The sequence below is a fragment of the Dipteris shenzhenensis genome, chromosome 2 (assembly GCF_047967505.1).
Source record: "Dipteris shenzhenensis isolate YYH24624 ecotype China chromosome 2, Dip_SZ_1.0, whole genome shotgun sequence".
Taxonomy (NCBI): Eukaryota; Viridiplantae; Streptophyta; class Polypodiopsida; order Gleicheniales; family Dipteridaceae; genus Dipteris; species Dipteris shenzhenensis.
The window spans coordinates 35344373-35368358 of NC_141597.1; the positions used below are offsets into that span (position 1 = coordinate 35344373).

The following is a 23986-nucleotide window of genomic DNA, read 5'->3' on the forward strand; positions in this document are numbered from 1 at the left end:
AAATTGTTCATGTAGGTGTCCCTTGGTCTCTTCTCAAGAAGACTTTCGCTTCAAAGAGGCTACTTCTAAGCGCTAGTTCATAGTCCTCGTCGGTTATCGACAATTCTTGGAGGAAGGCATCGAGCGTCGGCGCATCGATCGTTTTGTCACGCAAGGTTCTTTTAATCTTTTGAAAGTTTGATTTGTGCCATTCCATGTCCATCTCGTTGGGCAAAGGCCTCATGATTTTCGTCTACCTCATTGGTGGCCTGGGAAAGCCGAACCTCCAATCCCTTTTTTTCTTTTTGCATGTGTGCCTATGGCAGTGTGTTTGCAAATCAAATTGGTTGCTATTTGTTGTGATCCACCTGTCAATGAATTTTGTAATACTATTGTCATTGCTCGTCCCGAAAAACGGCGCATCATTTATCCATAGCAACCCATGGTTGTACTGGCTTCCTTTGTTTTGAAATTCTATCACGAAAAAGAAATCGATAATTTTCCCAGAATGCTCTCATCTTGTCGGAGCAAAGTCTTCAAAGCCCTGAATCGATGTACATAGTACTGCATCGTTGTTACAAGGTTTGCCTTGGTCAACTCTTGCACGTCGTAGTTATTGTTGCTGGTGTCGCTCAGAATGTTGGTATGTCTTAGTTCACGGAGGCATCGAACAAGTGGCTCCCACTGTTTCTCGGTCGCAGAAAGTGTGACAAAGAGTGTTGGGGCTCCGAGTTGCCTGACCATGGCAAACAAGTTTCTTTTGAGTCGCTGCTTGTAATCTGCTGATGTCCTGAGGCACATGAAGTCCCGGAATCCAATTTTAGATTGCAGTAGTCTTTCAATGTTTGTGTCCATCCTCGCTATCCCTACCTCAATTGTTCTTCTCTGCAGTTGTGCCTTCCTTAGCTGGATCCATGTAGAGGACAGCACGTGCCGCACTAGCACTTTCATTGTCTTGAAGAACAGGTTCTCAATGGAGAGTGCAAATTGTCGATCCTCATTGTGTAGCTCCCACTTGACTATGTCTTGGTAACTTTCTCTATCGAATGCACAGTACATTCTTAGGCACCTGAAAAAGAGAGTTGGAAACACGAGTCTGGCGTCTATTAGCAATGAAGGAAAGCTGCTAGCGAAGAAAACATGGGGATCAAAATAGATGCCGGGCGGGGGGGGGGGGGGAGGACGCCAAGGAAATGGTAAGTTTTTGCTCATTGTTGCACGGTCTTCTGGGTTAAGGTCATCAGCGATAGTGATCTGGTCTGTTGGAGGGCCATCTAAATCCACCTTAACAATCATGAAGGCGATTGTACCAATGACCGACATGAAAGGCGCCCTCAAGTTCTCCATCAGATTTGCGGCCCATGGTGCATACCGACGAATGACATTCTCTGGGATGAACAAAATATTTCCCTCGAAAGGCTCGCCCTTGATTACTGTTGTTATCGCATTAACACATAAAGAGTACGATGATGTGTCCCCTTCACCAGGTGCTCTTTTGGTTATCATAGGTCCTTCCACACGGTAAAACTCGTCCACCTGGAAGACTTCTTTAAACTCCATGACATACGAGGGGAGGGGGGGGGCATGCAAAGTGATTGTCCCCGAGCAGTCACTGTCTGTGAAATCGAGGCGCATGTACACAAGGTAGGGTACATCCTTTGCTTTGAAGGTTCCATATTTTGCAAGCACTTTTCCTTCGAAAGCGAAGCAGTGCAAAACAAACTCTGAGAGTGTGCTAATTGGAAGTACTGGGAGAGTAAGTACATTTGGCGCTCCTGTGGGTGTGAGAATGGTGTCTCGAATTGCCTCGTTCCCATCAATGGTTGCATTTTCGAATTGCCTCGTTCCCATCAATGGTTGCATTTTCGAATTGGACCTCGTGCAAGTGGCTCACAATTTCTTCAGGGGAAATTTTTGGAATGTGGCGTGCAATGTTTGAGCTCGCTGAAAATCAAGGACAATGTACTTTGTAAGCACGAGTGCATGAGAAGAACCAAATAGTTTCTAGGTGTCTTCCATGACGCTATGACCAAATTGTGCTGCTTGGGATGTTAGTGCATCTCCTGTTTCCTCGCACAAGCAAAATAGAACATACCGCTGTAAGTGAAATGATGTAAGTTGATTGCCAAAATGCAAATGAATGGATTGGTGTAGAATAGTGTAAAGAGAGAGCGAGTAAGTCTTTCATTTGTTTTTACATAGCATTGAACTTGAGTTTGAACTTGATTTGCAACTGCAACACAATGAGTTGTGTTTGTAATTGACAAACTTGACACAATGATGGTGCTACACCCAAAATTGTTTAGAGAGGGCACAAATACATTTACTCTGTTTACATCTTGCCAATGCTTTTTTACTACAGCTGCTACCGAGCCTTTTTATTAAAGTGGAATACTTTGCCTTGCAAAGTTGCAGTTTCGATCATTCTAAGCTTAATGCACCTTTTGGAACAAATTGCAAGGTCTACTTGCGAGGTACACTGTCCATCAATAACCTGAAGTCAATATGGCCCTTGCATTAATCAAAAGGCGACCGGTCGCGTCATAAGAAGAGAAAACGTTGTCATGAAACAAGACTATGAGTGCAACGCTGTGCCAAGAGCATTCTTTTTTCCCCAGAGAAAACATTATAACAGAGAACCTCATCAGAGAGGCTTTAGAAAGGATATTAATTATTTGCGAAACTCGACCACAGGAATCCTTACATTTATATAACAAGATCATCTCCCGACTACAAAACGATTGAAGGCAGAAAGCCTGACGAATCAAGAGAGTTGTCCAATCTCCTTGATTTACGATTAATACTTTCAGATTACAAAGCTCTTTATCATTTATTCTAGATGGCTCTCCGTCGCACCAATATAGCTCCACTGCTCTCTCTGGGATATTTCGTAGTGCGGCAGGGAGCTTGAAATTCTGCTTTGGTATTTTTACCAGCAATCCCTCCCAAAATCAACAAACGCGAAGTCACAAGGGTCCAAATGAGAATAATAACCAAAATTGTACCAAAAGGGAGAGCTGCACTACAATCGCAACAGTGTTCAAGAAACAAAATGTCAAGAAAAGAGGACCGCAAAATAGACAGCCAGTTAACAGCACATTGCGCACCTGCAAAACAATATGTTGCGCAGCTTCAATCCAATGACAACCTGAAGAAGGACAATAGGAAACTACTGAATGTCAGCTCACCCAATTGGCTCCTTCAAGTTGTTGGTAAAAGGAAGCTGCGCTATAGCTTGCAATTCCTAATGTGAGAGCATATATCACAACAAGTGCGCTTAGAGTGCACCTCGGTTGTAAGGGTAGAAAACACCAACTACAGCCAGCATGAATATGAAGATGGCACTGCAAGTCCGAATTCAACTTGAATAAAACCATATAGAATCTACCAAGTGCCTTTTGATAAAGCGCATGCAAATCCAATTATTCACAGAATTTCAACACTCACAGGGCAGGCAATTGAGTGCCGCTTCCAAGCACAGCACAGAACAATGACTTGTTCGAAGGATATCTGAAAACGTCTCCAGCCCGTTTCCTCTTGGTCCTCAGCTGTCTCATCATCGCGTGAATACCTGAAGTGCGACAGTTTGCTGGCGAAGCTGGAAATGCCTAAAAGGGAGCAGAAGATACGACGAAAAGCTTGAGAAGCACTCGATTCGGAGCCAATGGCCATGTGCACTGTCCAACACTGCCCCAAGAAAAACTGTGGCGAACCTGACTAAGGACAATGATTTTTTGAGCCGAAACTTAGTAATCAATATTCCTCTGGACATGCGCTCCATTCTGAGGTTGAACTTGATAAATTGACCGAAGCGATTTCAAAGCAGCAGCATCCCTCAGAGGGAGGGGAACTTTGAAGTTTCAAGGGGAGACAGGCCAGTGGAAAGTGCAACATGCAGCCTAAACAGGACAAATCCCCACAGTAAGGAAGGAGGACGCGATATACACGCACATCCATGCAGACTCGAGGATGGGAAGCCATGCAGCAATATTGATTGGCCAAACTCGACGAAACACGTAGCAACACGTGGGTGGCACTTGGACTACAAAGAAGGGACAACATGTGCAATTCTAATTTTCATGAAATAAATAAAACAACCATTTTCACTTTCATGAGGTGACACACCATTACTTAGGCTTCCACTTTAAAAGTGGCAGGCCAAAAAGAATACAATGGAGATGTAGGAAAACTAGAGATAAATGAAGGAGAGAGAGGGGGTGGGAGAGAGAGAGAGAGAGAGAGAGAGAAAGAGAGAGAGAGCTGGAGGATTTCAAGGGGAAAAAATAGAAACTGGTGAGTTGGACCAATCATAAAATTTAGGACTTTCAAAAAAGAAATTTCTGAATTTTGGCTTTCACAGAACACACACTCTGGCCACTATACCCTCCCCCCCGGAGGAGGCCAAACATGGAGGAAATGGTGGAGATCACATGGTCCCAAGCAATCACAAAAAAGAGATGAAAATTTAGGGGAAAACGAATTTCATCTTTCTCAAAGGGTGCCTATACTAAGGCCTTCCCTAGACGGCAGGCCAAATTTACGAATTAAAATACACTTAAATATAACATCCAAACAAAAAAGAGACAAAACGGTTGACTTTTATTCAATATAAAGTATTGTTTACCAAAGACCAGTTGAACCAGTAACACCCGTAATACCAAAAATCCGGTAACAGAATACATGAAACCTAGCCCAACCACCGGCAGACTACTGAGTTTTTGTTAATAAGCTGCACGTAGCAGTTGTTAAAGACAGAAGCATGCAACAAGGCGACAGGAGCTCCACAATAGCTCAATCCCAAAGCTTTCATTGCAACAGGAGAAACCCGGGACAACTCTTCCAACAACTCTGAATCGTCATCTCCAAACAAAGCACCAAAGTCCGTCTCCGTCGCCAGTCGTAGAACCACCACCAAGATGCATCGCCATAGGAGAAGAAATACCACAAACACCAGCACTCGTAACATAACCAGGAGAACATGTCACAGAAGGAAGAGAAACACCAGAAACCGCAACGACATCTGCAAAAGCATGATCCACCAAACCAGGAGAACCAAGACCATCGAAAGGAATTTCCACAGCAACATTACCGACAACAGAACATCCGTGACCAAAAGCAGCACCATCAACTAAACCACCATAGCTAGCAGCATTAGATGAAACTTGCAGACCACCTGCTACAGACCTGAATCCCCTCATACAACCCAGAACATCAGTGCAACTCCGACCACCAATATCTACATTCTTTAAGAGCAAAATCTACAAAGCCTTCAAGCTTTGACGCAGCACCCAAATCGCCACCACAATCCATATCACCAACTGACAAACAAAGGAAAAATGCATCAACACACACCACAACATAAACAAATCAAATTAAAAACCAACATCATAAACACATACCTACTGATGTAAAACCACCCGAACATTCCACACTCACCACCACTGCATCAGAGACATTAGAAATACCAGCGGTAACTGCAACGCCCACACAAAAACCTCAGATAACAAACAATAATATATACACAAACCACATAAAAATCAACAGATCGACATACATTACCTGAGCAGACAACATTACCAATAGGAGACTCAATATCAAAATTCCGAACATTAATAGCCTCGCAAGAAACAACCACCACGTCAACTCTCTGAGAATACGACTTTACATTTTCTTCCAAAACCTTAGGATAAGTCCTCAAATTCCCCAACTCATCGTAAGGATTTGAAACGATCGATTGTGTAGCAGCAATCCTCAACGAGTTACTCTTATCATATTTTCGATAGCTGGAAACCCTACGATGACCAGTGACAAGCTGCCCAACGTTGTCAAGCACTTGACACAAGCTCAATCGGGCTATAGTGGAGGCACGCATGCTCTTATTAGTCCTCTTGGCAGCAGCATCGCAACTAATAATTGTTAGCATGGAGCGAACCAATCTATTGAGACTTCTCACTTGCATGACTCGTGTTAAACTAGACCTACAAATCGGAAAACAATTACACACACAAATACAAAACAATACAAAAAAAACAACAACGTCATATGATACTCACTTGAGTCGAGAAGTTTTCAATAACCTATAAAAACAGAAACCTAGAATTTGGAACACCATCTTGAACAAGAGGCAAATGACATATGAGTTGATCATAAGTTCTCACAACATCCTCCTCATGTACACGGACACCAGTCCTAAAGTTAGACTTTTGATACCGATTCAAAGTGACCACATAATTCTTGCTAAGATGTTGATTGTACCTATCCAACACACAAAACAACAATCAAACAACACAACACATGCAAACCAAAAAAAAAAGCATATGCAAAAAACTCGAAAACTTACTCAACATGTTCACCTAGTTCATCGCATCCTCTCGCAATATCCGCACGCAAAACAGAATGCAATTCCTTGCCTCCCCGATACAAAACCTAGAAAGGCAATAATATGCGAACCTCTTCTGAACACCTCTAGGGTGATAAATGCAAAAATCAAGATCCTCCAATATTCGACGTTCTTCACCAACACCAACTACACTGTCACCCTCCTTCTCCTTCTCAGAACCCTGCTGAACGTACCGGTTCATAGCATGAACTACCGCACATTGAGCAGCCTTTAAAATCGGATTCTTCACAATATCTATGGGACCCTCAATTTTACCTGAAGCCACAACACGAACCTCATGCTCACTCCTCAAAATACGACTAAAGCATCGAAACATACCCATTATACTTTCGGGTGGATAGAGACTACCATCAAGCTTCACTACTTGTAGAAAAAACCGCTTCAAGATATCGTTAAAAGCCTTATAGTCCAAGTCCGGTGGAAGGTGGGCTTGTAGCTCTTCTGGTTGCTTTCGATGTTTCTATGTGGTAAAGCTTTTTTAGAGATAAGTCCCTTTTCAGATCCTTGTTGTGGATTTGGCCATGACTAACTGGCCGGCGTTGGTTGTTTGTGCTTTATGGCGCATCTAGAAGACATTCAAGGCCATCCGTTGACAATGGATCATTGACATCATAACCCTCTCCTCCATGAGATTTGCTTGGTTGAAATCGTGGGCATGCATGGCATTGTATTCTTCCTTGCTTTCATATGCAACCAAGGAGCAGAATGCAAGCACTTCATGTGCTTCAATCCAATTGATGTTGGAGAAATGGGCAGACTGTGTAGAAGGTTGTGTGCTAGAGGGATCAGCCGTTTGCTATGTAGTTGATGGGCTAGTGGGTTGAGGCTGTGGGGGATGTATGATGTTTGCAGTGAGCTAAAGAAAGAAGAAATCCCCTGTTGATCCAAGAAGAAATCCCCTGCTGATCCAAGCCTGTTTAGTGGTAGGCACTGAAGGATGGCTTTTTTGTGTAGCTCTAGCATGTCTTGTTGATCATCATGGAGTTCACTCCTTGGACTGCTTTTCTTTTTCTTTTATTTATTGGGCTTCTTGTTCTACACATAGCCTGGCTACTTCATGCTCCATCTTTTCTTTTCTATGATGCTCCATATAAGCTTTGTATTCTTGCTTGTCCCATGCCTTGCTCTCCTTTGATGTTTAGCCTTTGCCATATCCTCTTCATTGGTGGCCTTCTCTTTGTTCTTTTTGATTGTTGTGGGGATGGGAGCCGATATTGAGGGGGCTACAGGACTTTTTGAGGCATCAAGGGTAAATTTCTAGGCAACCAGACCATAAGCTCCACAAGGGAAGTCCATGTTCTTCATCATGCGGTAGATAAGGAGCATGAGAATCATTGGGTTGCTAATATTTTGATCATGATGGCGGCAAAGGTTGCAGAGTGCCTTGAGGAAGTATTGTCCACTTGGTGGCATGGGGTTTGTGCAAGTAGGCCAATGGATTAGGGGTAATATTTTTAGGATGGTCTGTCGTTTCCACCTTAATCAAAAACTGAAATGCTCATGTAGATTTGACCAAGGTTGGGATATAGATGGCACTAGCCCTATGCTTCTCCTCACAGCCCTCCTCTGATTGTCGAACTTTTGAAGGTTGTCCCTCATATCCTTCTTCAAAAATTTTCAATTAGCTTTATCCGGAGGATTACCAAAAAGCGAGCGGAGAAAAGTGAGCAGCCCCAAATAAGCGAGCAAGATTAAATACGTTTCAAGCGAGTGAGAACCTCATCCAGCATCTTATTCCTCTCAATATCATTGGAACAATTGATGTGATCATAAGCAAATTAAACATATTCCAACAATGAAGGCATGCCTGAAACTCACAATTAACTTCTCTTTCATCCCCATACTATCACATTTGAGTCGTTGTGAAGAGATAGAGACACAACAATACATAAAATTTGCGATAAAAAAAGCAAACACTACTCAGATTGAACATCCACACAGCAAGATAATGATAGATCACAAGGTAGAATATATGACTAAAAATATGTAAACATGATCATGTGCTACATATACATATCATGTCTTTTATGCTTGCAGAAGATCATCCATACATTCGATCCAAAAACATGGAAACAGAACTAACTATGTCAAATGAAAAAAAACACATTTTCATCATAAGGATTAATTTTGCTTAGTGAAAATACCTATGTAATCTGGACAATACCATGCTTTAAAAAACTTAGGGAGCTAAAAAAGGATTTTAGCCCTCCATACTTCTATTATGACCAATGTCTGAATGATAGTTCTATCGGAACTAGAAATGAATGCATCTAACCACTATGTTGAGTGCTCATCCAGTATCCTATAGACTATTATGTTAAACTCAATATGTGACCACAAACTCAAGCATAAGAGGAGCATGATTCAAGTGAAATAATTGGCAAAGACACTCTCTAACTAGTATCCTACTGCATCTAACGGAAAATATGCACCAGGCGTTAACAAGCTTCTATTTCCACCCCTATAAGCAAACTCGTATCCTGTAGTATGAAAAACTTTAAGGAAAACATTCCACTTAATGCATCAATTAAGCCAGCGACTACTCATCATGCACAATCGAACAATCATCAAGGAAAGTCTAGTCAAGCAAGTTGAAGCAAAAAACCAAATATCTATTCGGATCTATGCCATGGTGTATCCGCCAACCATGAGTAGCAAAAGAACCTATGAAAAAAGCAAAATAGGAATTATGCCACTCTACCACGATCACTTCCATGCTATAAATAAGGGAATACATAGTCGTTTTAGGGTACTTTTAGGGTTCATTCCCAACCACTAAAAAGAGAGCCAATGCTATCTATTTGTATTCATAAAATCTTTATGAACATTTTCATGTTCAATATAAGGATAGGAGCCAGCTCAATGGGTAGTCTTAAACAAATATAAATACTATTCGAATTTTAACCTTATGCAAAAGATTTTTTTTAAACACAAAGTAAAACTTGATTATACATATAGATGGGAATCAGGTCACCATTGTAAGTATGTATTTAGTAATTGCAAGTCCAAGGGGTCGCTAGGGACACCCCCCGGCAAATGGAGATGCCCGGTATGCAATTTTAGCAATAATTTTGGGATGTAAGCTGCATAGTCATGTCCAAAAAAAGTTATCCATTCTTGCATTAAATGTAGGGTGGTGAATATATCCTATTTTGTCATGGGGCCGGAGAAGACGGAGGCAAAAAATTGAACCTTCGAAAAGACTTCTTTTATCGATCTATGGGGACGGGCTCTTACTAGTGTTGAGAGTGGACAAGACAGCTACCGTTGGTGTGATATGGGAATCTCCCAGTCTGCAATTCTAACACCAATTTTGGGATGTAAATTGCATAGTCAGGTCCATAAAAAGTTGTGTCAATTCTTGCATTAAATGTAGGGTGATGAATATATCCTATTTCATCATGGGGCCTGCAGAAGATGGAGGGAAAAAATTGAACCTCCGAAAAGACTTTTTTTACCGGTCTATGGGGCCCAGATCTTACTAGCATTGACTGTGGACAAGACAGCTACCGCTGGTGTTATATGGGAATCTCCAAGTCTCAAGTTTTGGGGTACATGAAATTAGATCATGCTAACGGTAACTCTAAGAGGTTCCAAAGGCAAGAAACATTCTTCATCATAGCTAACTCAAATGCAAGGCAGTGAAAATGCCAGGAGAGTTGCTAAGTAGCATTGATTTTGGGAAGGGATATGATGATACTTTGTTATGTTATGTAGGATATTAATTTCCATTAAATTTGGGACATGTTAGATATAACTTCATAAAATCCTAAGTCATGAAATTAATACATTACAAGTTCAAGCATAAATAATAGTCGTGAAGTTAATGCATTAAATATTCAAGCCTAAAGAAGAATTAATCAAGACCTAATGCACCGTACCAGAGACTTTGGCCTTACCCTCATTCCATAGACTTGCCAACGTAAGGCCAAAATTTTCATTCTTAAGAATATGTGGAAAGACCTTACGTTTGGCCCACTTTTGGTGAAAAATTTCATTCTAAAGAATAGGTGGAGTGACATTGTGTTTGATAAATACAAATCAATGCTCAAGTTTGAACATAAATAAAGGTATCCTTTGAAGATATTGGAACACATGAGAGAAATAATATTGAAGATACATGAATTTTTAGACATACTCTTAAAGACAAATGAACATATAATGGATGAAATCCTATTGATGATACATGAATTTTCAATAGAACTATTATTCAAAAGATTTGATGGATTGAATGTAGCATTAATACATTATCCCTTTTATAAGGGTGTTTGAGTTTGAGGCTTGAAACATAAGAATGAATCTGTGTTGAAGCCTTGTGGTTTGTTAAGGATATGTGAAACTTATAGTAAAAGTACTTACAATGGAAGGGATTATATCAAGATCCTATTAAGGACATGTGAACAGATAGTAGAATAATTCTACATAAAATCAGTGGATCAAACTTAATGGCTCAAAAGCAAAAAAGGATGATGGTGCAACCTAGGGGCTATTCTACGGCACTATGGCAACAATCTTTGAAGTTACTATCAAAGGTAGTCTAATTTTTTTGTCAAGGAAAGAGACGCGAACCACTCCATATGACCTAGATCTGTATGACCTAGGTTGCACCAACTTGTTTCTTTCATGGATAAAAAGTGACCCTTAGGTGATGCTATAGCACTCCCTTTTTTGGTCCATTATTATAGCACAATTGGGGCCTTTTGACCTAATACTAGCTACCCATCAAATATTTGTTGTAGATGTTAGGGGTAATTACCAAACTACTAGTGGTAGTTTTTTCACCACCATTAGTAATTTTATTAGAGTGTTCCTTAATGGTAGTTCTCCTACTACTACATACAATATTACCAATAGTAGTCCTAATCCCAATGATAGTACACATAATATTATTACGACCGTCCAACTTTAATCATCATTATATCTATGAATGCATATATATAGGTCTATCTATATCTATACCTATTTATTCCTCATCCAATACGTTTGCATTTATTTTTGGTTCTTTGCTTACTTTGAAACTAAAGATAATGTGATTTCATTATTGTTTGCATTCTTGTCAAACATGATAAGCTGGAATGCATAAGAGTTGGGAGGCACATTATAATTTCTGTGCAGATTTGAGCCATTGAACAGCCTATTGATTCTGATTGTTTTCTTTCTTATTAAATCCTTAATTTGGTTATTTCACACCGAAAATCGCCATATCAATTCATACTTTTTTGTTCTAGTAATGTCCTATCATAGCATAGTCTAGGGTTGATCATACAAGATAAATCGGTGCTCACATTTAATATATTTTTGAGAGTCAGAGGATAGTGGTTGTAGACTACAAAATCATCACTTTGAATAAATTTGGCAAGATTCTTCTGATAGAAGGAATAATTTCTATTGCACTAACAATGAAAGAAAATTATCAAAAGGCTGATACAAGGCTCAAAATCACATTGGTGCTACTAGGCTTAATACTCATAGGCTAGTAGTAGTACTAGTGTATTTACTAAGTAGTGTGCGTGCCTCTCCTCATTAAAATTCATAGTCTTCAAAAATATATAATACATAAGTCAAAATATTCTAATTAGTTTTATCATCCTAATGTTGAAACTGACTTAAAGTCATAGTCTTCAAAAAGGTATAATACATAAGTCAAAATATTCCAATTAGTTTTATTGTCCTCATGTTGAAACTAACTTTCTCTTCCTTCGTCTCCTATGAGCTTCAAACCTTTAATCCATTAATCTCTCAAATAGTAAGAATGGTCTTGTATTAAGAGGCGATGCTATCTAAAGTGATCTACAAATACTAAGAATGGTCTTATATTAAGAGGTGATGATATCTCAAGTGTTATACAAATCGTAACAATGGTTTTGTATTAAAAGGTGATGATATCTCAAGTGTTCTACAAATAGTGAGAATGGTTCAAGTGTTGTACAAAAGTATTAGGTACCTCTTAGTGGCTGAAGGGAAGGAGTGATGATATCTCAAGTGTTCTACAAATAGTAAGAATGGTCTTGTATTAAGAAGTGATGATATCTCAAGTGTTCTACAAATAGTAATAATGGTTTTGTATTAGGAGGTGATGATATCTCAAGTGTTCTATAAAACTATTAGATACCTCTTAGTAGTTGAAGGGAAGGGGTTGGAAGTATGGGCGAAATCTCTAGGAACTATAGGATGGTTGCAAGAACAATTTTGAATGTCATAAATGACACGAGTTTTTCAACATACGGGTGAACTATTTTTAAACATTCACTTCTTTCATGGTTGATAACACTTTTAATAAGAAGAACCATTTTGAATGTCATAAGTGTTGATGCAATCCCATGCTATGAAGTCTATAGAAAGTTTTTTTTCCTCGCATATGGGTGAAGTGATGTTTACATTACTAAGTTCAACATATCAAGCAACGCATTTGTTTTGATTATTGAAGGAGTTTGATAATAAAACCCATTTCAAATGCAAAAGAATTGTTGTATCAGTAATGGAATCCGCTTTGCAGTGGAAATTCGGTTTCTTTCAAACCCACATACTATTGTTGCGTAATGTGAGTATGGCTCCAATTGGAAGTTAAGGTAGACTATAATTCGCAATATTGGTATAGTTACACATAGTAACATAAGTTTTATTTTCAAGAATCTTTCCAAATAGTGGTTTCCACAAAGCTATATTGAGTACCTCGATAAGGAATTGTGGAAAAGCTCGCTCACTTTTTTGGGCCCGCTCGCTTTTCCTCGCTCGCTCTATCGACTACCTCCTTTATCCACCTAGCTGGGTTTAGGCTTCTTTGCCACGATGGCATCTCGCAAGTCCGACCTGGATGCTTCAAGATAGCACACATGCGCTCTCTCATTGTCATCGAGAAGGGGTTAGGGTATTGTCTTTTCAATTCCTCGATGACTGCCTTCTTCATTTCGTCATCCTGGTGTCGCCAGTCAATTGTTATACCGCTCTTGCAATGGTGGCTCATCGACCATGGTGGCCAGCACTTCTTTGCCTTTTTTAGTTTCTATGATCTCTTTATCCATAATGAGGTCATAGTACAGGTCCTCAGGCGAGGGAGTGGCAGTAGCAGAGCTAGAGCGAGGGGTGGTACTGCGAGCATTTACAAAGCGAGGAGTAGCAGAGGGAGTGGGCTCTGGGGGGTGCCTCTAACTGTGAGTGAAGAGGGCAAGGGACATGGTTGGTACTAGGTTCATGACCAAGTGGAGACCTGTAGGGATGTGAGTGTGCTGACTCGTCTACATCCCTCGAGTCACCATAGTAGCCTCGACCCTTCCTACTCTTCTTAGACTGAAGATGGGTACACTCGAGTGATGACCCCTCGGTCGAAGGGGCTACAGGGGATGGCTGTCGAGTATGTCTAACCATCGATGGCCCTGATCTACCTGTGAGGGATGTAGGAGAGGGAATAGCTGAGGTCCTCTGGGATGGTAGAGAGAAGAATCTCGTTGTGTCCGCATTACTCATGGATGCGACAAACTCATCGAGACTCCCGAGGAAGCCATGGGTCAAAGTATCCCATGCCTCCTTTGGTGTACTTGCATCCTGAATATGCACAATCATAGAATCTAAAATACTGATAGACAGCCAGTACATAACTTTTCTGGCTCTCTCATGCCATCCTTTAAATGCCTGCATTTCTTATTGATTGGGAACATTAGAAAGAACTAGTTCTTCTTCATTTCCTGTAATGAACTCCCAATAGCCTTTTCCCATAAGGAAATTCGTCATTCTAAACTTCCATGCTTGGAAGTTGTTCTTGTCAAGCTTTTCAGTGACAATCTGTGAAAGAGAATCAGACGCCATTATAGAACACTGCAAAATATTCTGTCACTACAAAAAACAGCTTCTGCCTCACAAGGGCAAATCTGCAAAACTGACAAAAGTGGTATTTGACCACACAATCACTTCCTAGTGATGATTTTGCATCAACAGGCAATAAGGATGATTCTATAACTCCCAATATCTCTGCGCACAGGCATACGATGCAATTTCTGGGGCAACTTTTCACCGATCTACAGAGCAGTGGTCGCACAACAAAAACAGGGCCTTTTTGTCAGTGCTTGTGGAGAAGTTCCGCCTCCAAAATGGGCCCTAAAATGGCCTCGAATCAAAAAAATAAAGCCACCAAGGGCTTCGCCTCGTCCCGCAGCATATATTGCCCTCTCGCCACACCGCGGAGGGCATCTCAATCTGAGAAAATGCACTCTTGCACTTTCCGGTTGTGCTACCTGCAGAGATTTGCTCCCAAACTCAAAAAAGGAAAGCAACACTGGTCCTCTTACTAGGACACCACGAACTTGGTTTGCTTTCTTGAGCTCCTTACCACGAATCAGGCTCTGATACCATGTGAAGATAGTGGGAGAGAAGGAAGGAGTCTCACTTGTGGGTTTCTCACATACACAATGGGGGAATACACACAAAGGTGGAGGCTGAAAACAGTTTTCCTCTTCTTAGTTGTGAAAGCCAAAAGAACCCTAGTACAAAGAAATAGAAGAACCCTATATGTGGGTCTCAAACCAAACTCAGCTAACTAAAGTGGCATACTAACTGAGCCACGAACTAGAGTACATGAGGATAGCTGTCATCTAGCTATTATTCATGGGCAGTGTACCAACCGCATCTGTAGCTAACAAGTCGGTGACATAAATGCACAATGGTCACCCTGGCATATCACGAGTGGAGCTCGATATCTCAATAGGGAAGAGGTTGGAGGAAGGTGAGGTCACCAAAAGTGAGGAAGGAGGAGAGGTTGTGAGGGGCAGCAATGCATGGTTTCCGAGCTTTAGCTCCTAGAGTCGGTATATACCGACTGTGTATATCCCTTAAAGGTCGGTATATACTGATGGAACAAGGCATAAAGTTGGTATATACTAATGGTATAGGGCATAAAAGCTACCAATAGGCATTAAAGCTAACAATAGGTTATTTTTTGGATCTTGAATGGATTTCCTTGCATTTTGTGTTGTGATTTTGGAGGTGTGCAGATGAAAGCGAGGAGTGGAAGCCCGTTAGATGATGCACCAATGCCTGGGAGTGCGGAGTGGCTTACGGAGAGGTTGTATTGTCATTGCACTCATTGCAAGTGAGAAGTACTTCATCAATGCCATATTGTCATGTGCCACTTGCGGATGTATGGGGAGGAGCCTGCACCAGTAGCGACCGTTGGTGGTGCACTTGGTGATGGATCATCAGTAAGTCAATGCTATTTGATTTCGTGATTAATATTGCATGTATACTTTACACGAAACCTTGAGACATGATCTTATATTAATACAAAACCTTGAGATGGGATTGAGGAGGGTGGTGAGGGGGCACATATATCTTCACACTTTGAGCAGGAGGATAGTTTCCCGGATGTGCCAGATGATGACGAGGGTATGGTGGACATGGTGGATTCTATTTTTAGGGGCACTACATCACATGTACACGTGATGTTTAAGTCTGAGGCTGTGGTGCGAGAGTTGCAATCAACACGGTTGTACGAGGGTGCTGGGATGTCAAAACTACGAGCTTGTCTCTCAATCTTGAATCTGCAAGCAAAGTATGGGTGGTTGGATACAAGTGTCTCGACCTTAATGAGGTTAGTGCCTGCATTAATTTATCTCATAATTTAGATTGTGATTGTTTTAAGAATCATCATAGTTTCTCATTATTGGAAGCATATGTATGTTTGAATTGCGATAGGTTGCTCTAGAAGATGTTGCCTGCACTAAATACCATGCCCGTATCAAAAGATGAAACAAAGAAGATGCTGACAATGGTGGGTATGGATTATGATACCATTCATGCTTGTTGTAATGATTGTATTCTCTTTCTTTCATGAGCATGGAGATTGGCTAGTTGTTTGGAGTATGAGGAACAACGATACAGAGATGATGTAGGGTGAGCAGATTCCAACAAAGGTCTTGAGACACTTTCCCATCATTGCTAGAATACAACACATGTTCCGATGCAAATCCATAGCGGAGTTGATGACTTGGCATGCTACACATCGGTCCACTAAGGACACATTGAGGATTGTTGCAGATTGTGTTGCTTGGAAGCACATAGACAATCAGTGGTCGGACTTTGTGAGGGAGCCACACAACTTACATGTTGGGCTCGCCATGGACGGTGTGAACCCTTTCGGGTTACGCTCGACATCTTGGTTGACGTGGCCTATAGTCTTGGTGAATTACAATATCCCACCATGGCTAACAATAAAGAAGGGACACCTCATGCTTGCACTACTTGTGCCAAGGAAGTACAAGGCCAAAAATATGGACATGTACATGGCACCTTTGATAGAGGAGTTACAAATCTTATGGAGAGGCATACAGGTCTTTGATATTTCTAGAGCTCCTAGACATACCAATGACATTTTGGTTAGGGAAATCTTGATGTGGACCATGCATGACTACCCAGGATATGGAGAGTGCGCAGGTACATGGTTGTGTCTTTACATGTATAATGATACTTTTATGACTCTCTTTCTAGCGCATGTCTTATACTAACACATTCATGCATGCATGTAGGACTTGTAATAAGTGGATACCATGCTTGTCCTATTTGTGGTGGGAAGGGTTTGAGTGAGCTTGCACTACACTCCAAACATATAAGGAAAATGGTTTATGAAGGTCATGCTCAATACCTTCCACTAGACCATCTTGCACATGAAGGCCAGCTTGATCCACCACCACCATATTTGATGGCAAGTGACTAGATTCAGGCTTGGAGAGCGAATGGAGAGGAGCCTCCTCTTGGTATGAAGAGGCTATCCATCTTTCACGATCTCCTCTTGCTCGCACTCGTTTATTGCCTCTCCATTGTGTTTGGCATTACGTAGAGCCAGTTGCAGCCAATCAAGTGACATGTGAGTGGGGAGAAGGGCGAGATCTCGTGGATATGGTTGCGCTCACCTGTGCATGACTCTAAATATCATCCTTGCATTTATTCTTTCTGCTTTGGGTGCTTCATATCTCTCAATCCAAAGTCTGCATCTCCTTGCTATTGAGGATACAAAACTTATTGAATTTCTCCATTTGCTCATCTTTCTTTCAATCCCTTTTCCTTGGGGAACCATGCCAATGATGCAATCATCATCCTTGTTATGCCAGGCTTGCAGCATATTGGGATCCATGGATGCAAGAAACTTCATGATATATACTAATGACTCTCGCACAAGCCATCCCTCTGCCAAGCGATCTTGTTCTCTGCCTTACAAATCTCTTCAAAGTTTTCATAATCCGCTCGAGAAAAAACATCCACCGTCTATGAATGGTACTTGCAATGGCCACCTCATTAACTATGTGCACAGGCAAGTGCACTTGAGTTGTCATAATGCTCGAGGGAAAGTGCTTCTCAAGAAAGCATACGGCTTCGATGGAGTCCACCCTAGACTTCTTGATGCTCGATATGGAAATCTCTTTTTGAGAGATCCACCTATTTCACGTGCCCATATAAGATTCATAATCTTTCTACAGATTATTCAGCTTAACTTGAAGAAAATGTAATCAATGTGAGTTGATAGTAAGCATACCTCACAATCCTACTGATCATGAATATAGCATTTCTTGCATCTTCTTGTAAGCACCCTTTCACTTAATTAGGAGGATGAACTATCCAAGCAACAAAGAAGTCATGTCAATAATATAACATAATCATAATTACACTAATGCATCACGATTATCGGTACACTAATCCTACAGCTTAGAATACCTATAAGACCTTGTGCCAATCATCGGACTTGAGCCCACTAAGCTTATTGTCCTTTGAAAATGCTCCTTTCAAGCAATGCATGTACTTTGTCAGTGTTCGAAAAGAGGCCATGTCTACCTTGACCGCTGCCTCCTCTCTCTTGGAGAGGATCCATGTTGCTTTCGGGAGGACAACTTTACGACCATGCACTTGGGGCCACAAATGAGGCATCCTATCCATAGCGCGCAAGTCTTCTCACACTCCTCTTGAGTCTTTGTCACCAACCAAGTGTGCGCAAATAGTCGCCTCCACATTCTTGAAGATATGCATGGAATCCAAGAGATGATTGATTTGTAACTGACTTGCCATTCTCACCAAACATGTCGAATAGGCATTTAGTTCTAAAACATGTGCATTCCTGTTCCAGGTAGCCAATGCCTAGTCACACAATCCCCCTTAGCTACCTTGAGTGCCCTCTTAGCCATTCATCTACTCATGAGGTCTCCATGAGGTAAAGATAAAGCATGGACACACGAATAGCATCCATTTACAATGCTTTACACTCTAATAGGCCTCAGTATCCCAAGGAATAACCCTTTAAGATCAATTGGTACATGTACTTAAAGGCCCTTAACCTCCCAAAAAATGGCTACACCCAATCAATGTAACATTTGTCGATAGATCATATAATATATATGAAATATAGATTGCATCAATCATGTACTATTCCACTTGAAGAAAATGAGAATGTACAGGTGTGTTTAGGTTGTTCACAATTGTTACAAAAGTCAAAATAACAATATGTAACTATGATATGGTATTTAAACATTAGGCATACTAGTAAATTGCAAAGAGATGCTGGAGTTGCACGCCAAGAAATTAGGCAAACTCTTAAAAGAATACATGGATGTTCAAACAGTAATTATGGATGAAATGTCACTAATTGGTGAGAGAATATTCAGCTTCATTGTTGATAGAAGACTACGTGCCATTAAACATGTTCATAATTTACCATTCGGTGTCTTGGATGTCATAATAGCATGTGACTTATACCAATTGCCTCCTGTACATAACAAATGGGTGTTTCAAGAAGAGAACAATTTGAAGAAATGTTTTTGGCAAGAAAAGCTCATAAGAATCGCTATGCTTTGCTCCCATGGGTAGGCCACAACACGGCATCACATACACGAGACTTTTAAGAGTACATATCAAGGAAAATCTTTACCTCATAAAACCCTTACGCACTACTCGCGTCCATGTGGATTCAACTATTGCTATAAAAATGTAAAGACTTATTGCATTTCTAGCTTGGCAATTCGATGTATCATGTCTTGAGAATGGGAGTAAAACATATATTATCTTATAGAGATTGTTGCAATTATATGCAGCTGATTTAAGTGTAGATTATAATCTCCAGGCATCTTACTTTCTTCTATCTCATTGAAACTAGAACCACACATCCAACAGACTTCATAAAAGCCTGCAATCACAATGTTCCAAGGAATGGGTTCCAAGGAATGGCTAAATATCTCCTATACAAATGCAAACTTTCTTTGTCATCACATAAAATGTTCATAGTCCTTAGCCTCAAAATGATTACAGCAAATTTCAACCAAATCCAAGACAACCAATGTTTATAACTTCAATATACCAAACTGAGGCATGCCACCTTCACACTTTTTTAGAGCACTTATCACAAGCATTACTCATGAAACCCCAACTTTTGCTTTAGGTTATTTCAACATCAACATGCTTGAACATTCACAAAAGAAAATGCAACTAGCAAACCTCATGGAACAAAATCATTTGCAACTAGAGCTCTAGTAGCAAACAAAGATCCAGCAATAATTGATGGATCTGAGATTGATTATATATGGACAAACGCGCCACTCACCAATAGTAATGTTGGGAAAACTCGATTGACCACAGTCCTATTTACATTGCGTATCAATTCCCACCATGTCTACCATCGTTTGTACTCGAGCATTTGTAGCACCTTATAATTCCAAACACTACTACACATGGGCCTTATTCCAACGGTTAAGCACCGATGTTTAGCGCATGCGAGGCACTAATTGTTGGTAAGTAAAGCAGGTTTTAAAATGTGTCGCTATATACCAATGTTTTATAAAGGTTGCTATATAGCGACCTTTATAAAATGTTGGTATATAGCAACCTTTGCGAGACTTGTAAAAGGTCATTATATAGCAACTCTAAGACACTTTCGTATAGCGACATTTTATAGAGAGTGTTTTTCCCCATACCGACCTTTAAAGATAGTTTTTCCCAATCACAAAAAAAAAATCTTTTCATACATGTTTGATCCTTTGAAAGAATAAAAGTACAAGAGCATGTACATCAAGTTTGAAGCTCATATATTTATGTCCAAGTTTGAGATGAACAAAATCAATGAAGAGCATTTACATCAACGGCTTCAAATCTAGCGTGCCAAATAAGTCTATCTCCAATTCTATACCGAGTTGATCTCCTATATCATCATCGTACTTTGGCATCATATGTTCACCTAAGACTTGATCATCTTCTTCAATAAAGTTGGGTGATTCTTGATGGTCATCTTCTTTCTAAATATCATGATCTCCATCTTCCTCTCGTATGATGTCATTATGCACATCTTCCTCTTGGCTCATATTGTGTAAACATTGCTATATAACGATGTTTGTCTAAAGTTGCTATATAGTGACACTTAACGAGAATCTGGCTTTGATTATTGATGATTAGCATCCCACGCATGCTAAACGTCGGTGCTTATGCATCAGAATAGGGCCCGTGTGTAGTGATACTAATAGATTTCATGTCATTGTGTGTGACTTGGACTCTTGTATTAAAACTTTGTTGCCATTAAATAGGAGAAACCTCTCATGGATCCTACTTAGACTTACGGATACTGGCACCCATCGATCTAAGAAGCTACTTTGACACAATGAGGAATAAGGAAGGTCCTTTTGGATTATTACTTACTTATTTCCACCCATTTGATGCTGTCAAGATGATAATATTTACAAAGGGGTCATCTTTATTTGAAACTTTTGGGTAAAATTATCCTTTAACTCAGTGCAATACATCGAGTTGAAGGATAATTTTACTCAAAAGTTAAGATTTTGAAAAGTTCAACCATCATAAGAGCACGAGGTTGAGACTTCAACTCAATGCAGCACATCAAGTTGAAGGTTCAATGTCATGCCTTCATGATGGGATTGAACTATTATAGAGCTTTTTCTCAATGTAATTAAACTCTAATGTTTAACTAAGCACTGCATGGAGATGAAGGCTCAACCTCGTGCTTTGATGATGGCACATTACTTCATTAAATATGAATAGAATTTGTTCAAATTTCATGAGCCCTGTTGTTGAAAATCCTATCAATGTCCATGACTTGAAGTCGAAAAACGTATTGCTCGATAATTTCAACCTTTCTTGGCTTAGGCTAAAGATTGTGGAGATGGACGTAGTATCAACATGTTGTAGAACTAATACTAGAGGTAGAGAGAGGGATGGTAGAGCAATTGATGGCACAATACGGCGTGTTTGGATGATTTAGCACAAACTATGATATCTAGGAAAAGGATATTCTTTGAACCCCATAGCTGATTATTGCATGTGTGGCATCCATTGGATGAATGAGAAAACTAATGAAGGGGACATGGAGGCAAGTTCAAAGGACCAAGGATCATTTTTCAAGAGCAATAAGTATGGTTATGTTTCTACAAGCGTGGGGTTGACAGCGAGTTGGTTATTGTAGGGAAGACCAAGAAGACTTTACATGGCATCTATAGAGTAAAATTTGTACTCCATCGTGTCTGAGAAGGACCAATATCTAGTTGTAGAATAGTCTTCTTAACGAGACAACATTATAGCATCCAATACCCTTCTTGGATGGATCCATATGTTATGAACACCAATATTTGTTGTATCATAATTTTCTTAACAAGAAAAATTCAAAGTGTGCAATTGTGCATAAGGCATGTGAATCTTTAGATTTCATAGCACTTTAATCATCTATGCATATGTATAATTAGTTGGGGGAGACTAGATGTGGCAAGTGAATGGTGGGCTAACTTGAGCAACCTTGCACATTTCCCATAGCTCTTGATAGGCTTGTACAAATGATCCCCATTGTATTTGCTCAATTTAGCTTGTGATTTAGGTAGGATTCACACAGGTCCACGGACATGAGCAAAAATGGGATGTGTACTAATGAAATTTCAGAGTGATAGTGTAGGACTTTCACACACGTCTGTAGAATGGTGGTGGTCATTCTGACGTGGATGCAAAATCATGTATTTTTTATGGACGGCCTCCCAAGGCCACCCGTGAGCTTGGGCACAAAAATGAAACCTGATTGGCTCCGCTAGCATTCAAACCAAAGACTTCAATGAGCAAGCCTAGAGACCCTACCACCAAGCCATCTCTCATTGGTGTAATAATATTAGAGCATTTACTATTTAGAATGAACTGGTCCATGCTGTGTGAAACATAAGGGTGGACAAAGTCTCAAAACTCAGCAGACATGTAGACTAATATTGTATTTTGGCCACAGACATGTGTGAATCGGGCCCACATTAGGCCTTACTCTCAACTTATCATGAACATACATACAAAACACATTACCTAAATAAGATCTCAAAACACAACCATCACAAATGCACAAAAATAGACTTACTACAAAGACTACCCAAAGGCATCACAACCATGTATTAGGGGAGATTTGGACTCAAAAACGGCCTCTTTGATAGGATTGTAAGCAACCCATTAATCGAAAGATTATGGAGTAGCCATTAGAAAGACCTAAGCAAATCAAAATTTGGCAAGTTGCATTGGCAAGTCTCTCATCGGTGGAGAGACATACTCTTGCATACTCTTGTGGCTGTTAGTCACATGGAAGGTCTCCAACGTCCACATCCCTTCTGTGTGGGCTTGTAGAATCACCCCATCTCTTGGTGGGCCCATACTCTCATCTTAGCTTTTCCTCTAAACAAAGAAAAGTTTCCAATGTTTCAGACATAGCCCAAACATCTCTCCATTTAGACAAATATTCCCATGCATGTATCCAATCCCATTTCTTGAGTGAAAAGTACCATTCCTTTGATTTAACTTATAAGATCTCAATGAGCTTGTTCCTCCTCAAGGAACCCGCTTCTCATGTAAGACCTCAATGAATGGCTTCCTCCTCTTTGCTTTAAAAAAGTTGCAGATTGTTTGGTAATGTACCTGCTTAGGTCAAATATTTAGAATATTTAAAAGATTCCACCCAACCATAGCACTTCATTGAATGAAATTTGGTAAATGATTTATGCATAAGTAAAGCATTTTCTAAAATCAATAAAGAATCCATGGTCTTAGAATTGCCAAAACATTTCAATACTCTAAAAAATGACATAATGTTTTGAACACAATAACTTCAATGTAAGCATAAAGGCTAAATACTAAGGTTAATCTTCTCTCCTTAGAAGCCTAAGATGAGTTGAAGGTTCATATTTGTTGTTAGACATGGGTTAGACATTAGCTTGCACCTTGTGCTTGATGTCTAACATTGAGCTCAAGATTCAAAGTCAATGTGAATACAAACTTGAACCTTGAACTCAAGGTTAGAAATCAGGTTGATGGTTCAAGTTTATGTCTAACAACTGGGCGATGATGACAGGTCGTCAAGCCAAAGAGTGCACTGAGGCGATGCTCGAAATGATAGATTACATCTCATTATTATGCCAAAAGCCAATGCAGTGGTCTCTCCAAGCCAACCTATGATTTGCATGGGCAAAGATGTGGCAAAAGGTTGCACGATGACATAAGGTTAGGCCAGAGACTATAGGCCAGAGACTATGCTACAACGGTGTTTAGAATGATAGATTGTGTCTCATTATTATGCCAAGAACTAGTGCGGTGGTCTCTCCAGTGTGGGCACCAAACATT

General features: G+C 40.2%; 2 protein-coding genes across 7 annotated transcripts; both read right to left on the reverse strand.

Annotated features, from left to right (window-relative positions):
* Window positions 1-2393: 2393 nt before the first annotated feature.
* On the reverse strand, window positions 2394-3651 carry LOC147904681 (transmembrane 9 superfamily member 2-like). Of its 3 annotated transcripts, none has more exons than XM_087396182.1 (4): window positions 3427-3539; window positions 3268-3323; window positions 3087-3127; window positions 2394-2894 (listed from the first exon to the last, which is right to left on the reverse strand). In XM_087396182.1, the coding sequence occupies exons 1-4, from the start codon at window positions 3537-3539 to the stop codon at window positions 2466-2468; spliced, it is 639 nt and encodes a 212-aa protein (XP_087252308.1). In that variant the 3' UTR covers window positions 2394-2465. The 3 variants fall into 3 exon arrangements, with proteins under 3 accessions (XP_087252308.1, XP_087252300.1, XP_087252315.1); XM_087396174.1 differs by having other exon boundaries at window positions 2394-2897; XM_087396189.1 differs by lacking the exon at window positions 3087-3127 and having other exon boundaries at window positions 2394-3086; window positions 3168-3323; window positions 3427-3651.
* A 1336-nt stretch (window positions 3652-4987) lies between these two features.
* On the reverse strand, window positions 4988-6797 carry LOC147904682 (uncharacterized). Of its 4 annotated transcripts, none has more exons than XM_087396201.1 (5): window positions 6728-6797; window positions 6430-6634; window positions 5539-6234; window positions 5379-5453; window positions 4988-5297 (listed from the first exon to the last, which is right to left on the reverse strand). In XM_087396201.1, exons 3-5 carry the CDS (start codon window positions 5936-5938, stop codon window positions 5191-5193), a joined length of 582 nt encoding a protein of 193 aa, XP_087252327.1. In that variant the 5' UTR covers window positions 5939-6234; window positions 6430-6634; window positions 6728-6797; the 3' UTR covers window positions 4988-5190. The 4 variants fall into 4 exon arrangements, with proteins under 4 accessions (XP_087252327.1, XP_087252323.1, XP_087252338.1 ...); XM_087396197.1 differs by having other exon boundaries at window positions 6430-6653; window positions 6725-6744; XM_087396212.1 differs by having other exon boundaries at window positions 5557-6234; window positions 6430-6791.
* Between the last annotated feature and the right edge of the window lie 17189 nt (window positions 6798-23986).

Coding starts and splice junctions, on each gene's coding strand:
- LOC147904682 (XM_087396201.1), bottom strand. CDS start 5,938: ATGCAAGTGAGAAGTCTCAATAGATTGGTTCGCTCCATGCTAACAATT. Junction 5,454..5,538: donor TGGTAATGTTGTCTGCTCAG/GTAATGTATGTC, acceptor TGGGCGTTGCAG/TTACCGCTGGTATTTCTAAT. Junction 5,298..5,378: donor GGGTGGTTTTACATCAGTAG/GTATGTGTTTAT, acceptor TTTGTTTGTCAG/TTGGTGATATGGATTGTGGT.
- LOC147904681 (XM_087396174.1), bottom strand. CDS start 3,539: ATGATGAGACAGCTGAGGACCAAGAGGAAACGGGCTGGAGACGTTTTC. Junction 3,128..3,267: donor TTTCTACCCTTACAACCGAG/GTGCACTCTAAG, acceptor GTCCTTCTTCAG/GTTGTCATTGGATTGAAGCT. Junction 2,898..3,086: donor CGCAACATATTGTTTTGCAG/GTGCGCAATGTG, acceptor AAAATACCAAAG/CAGAATTTCAAGCTCCCTGC.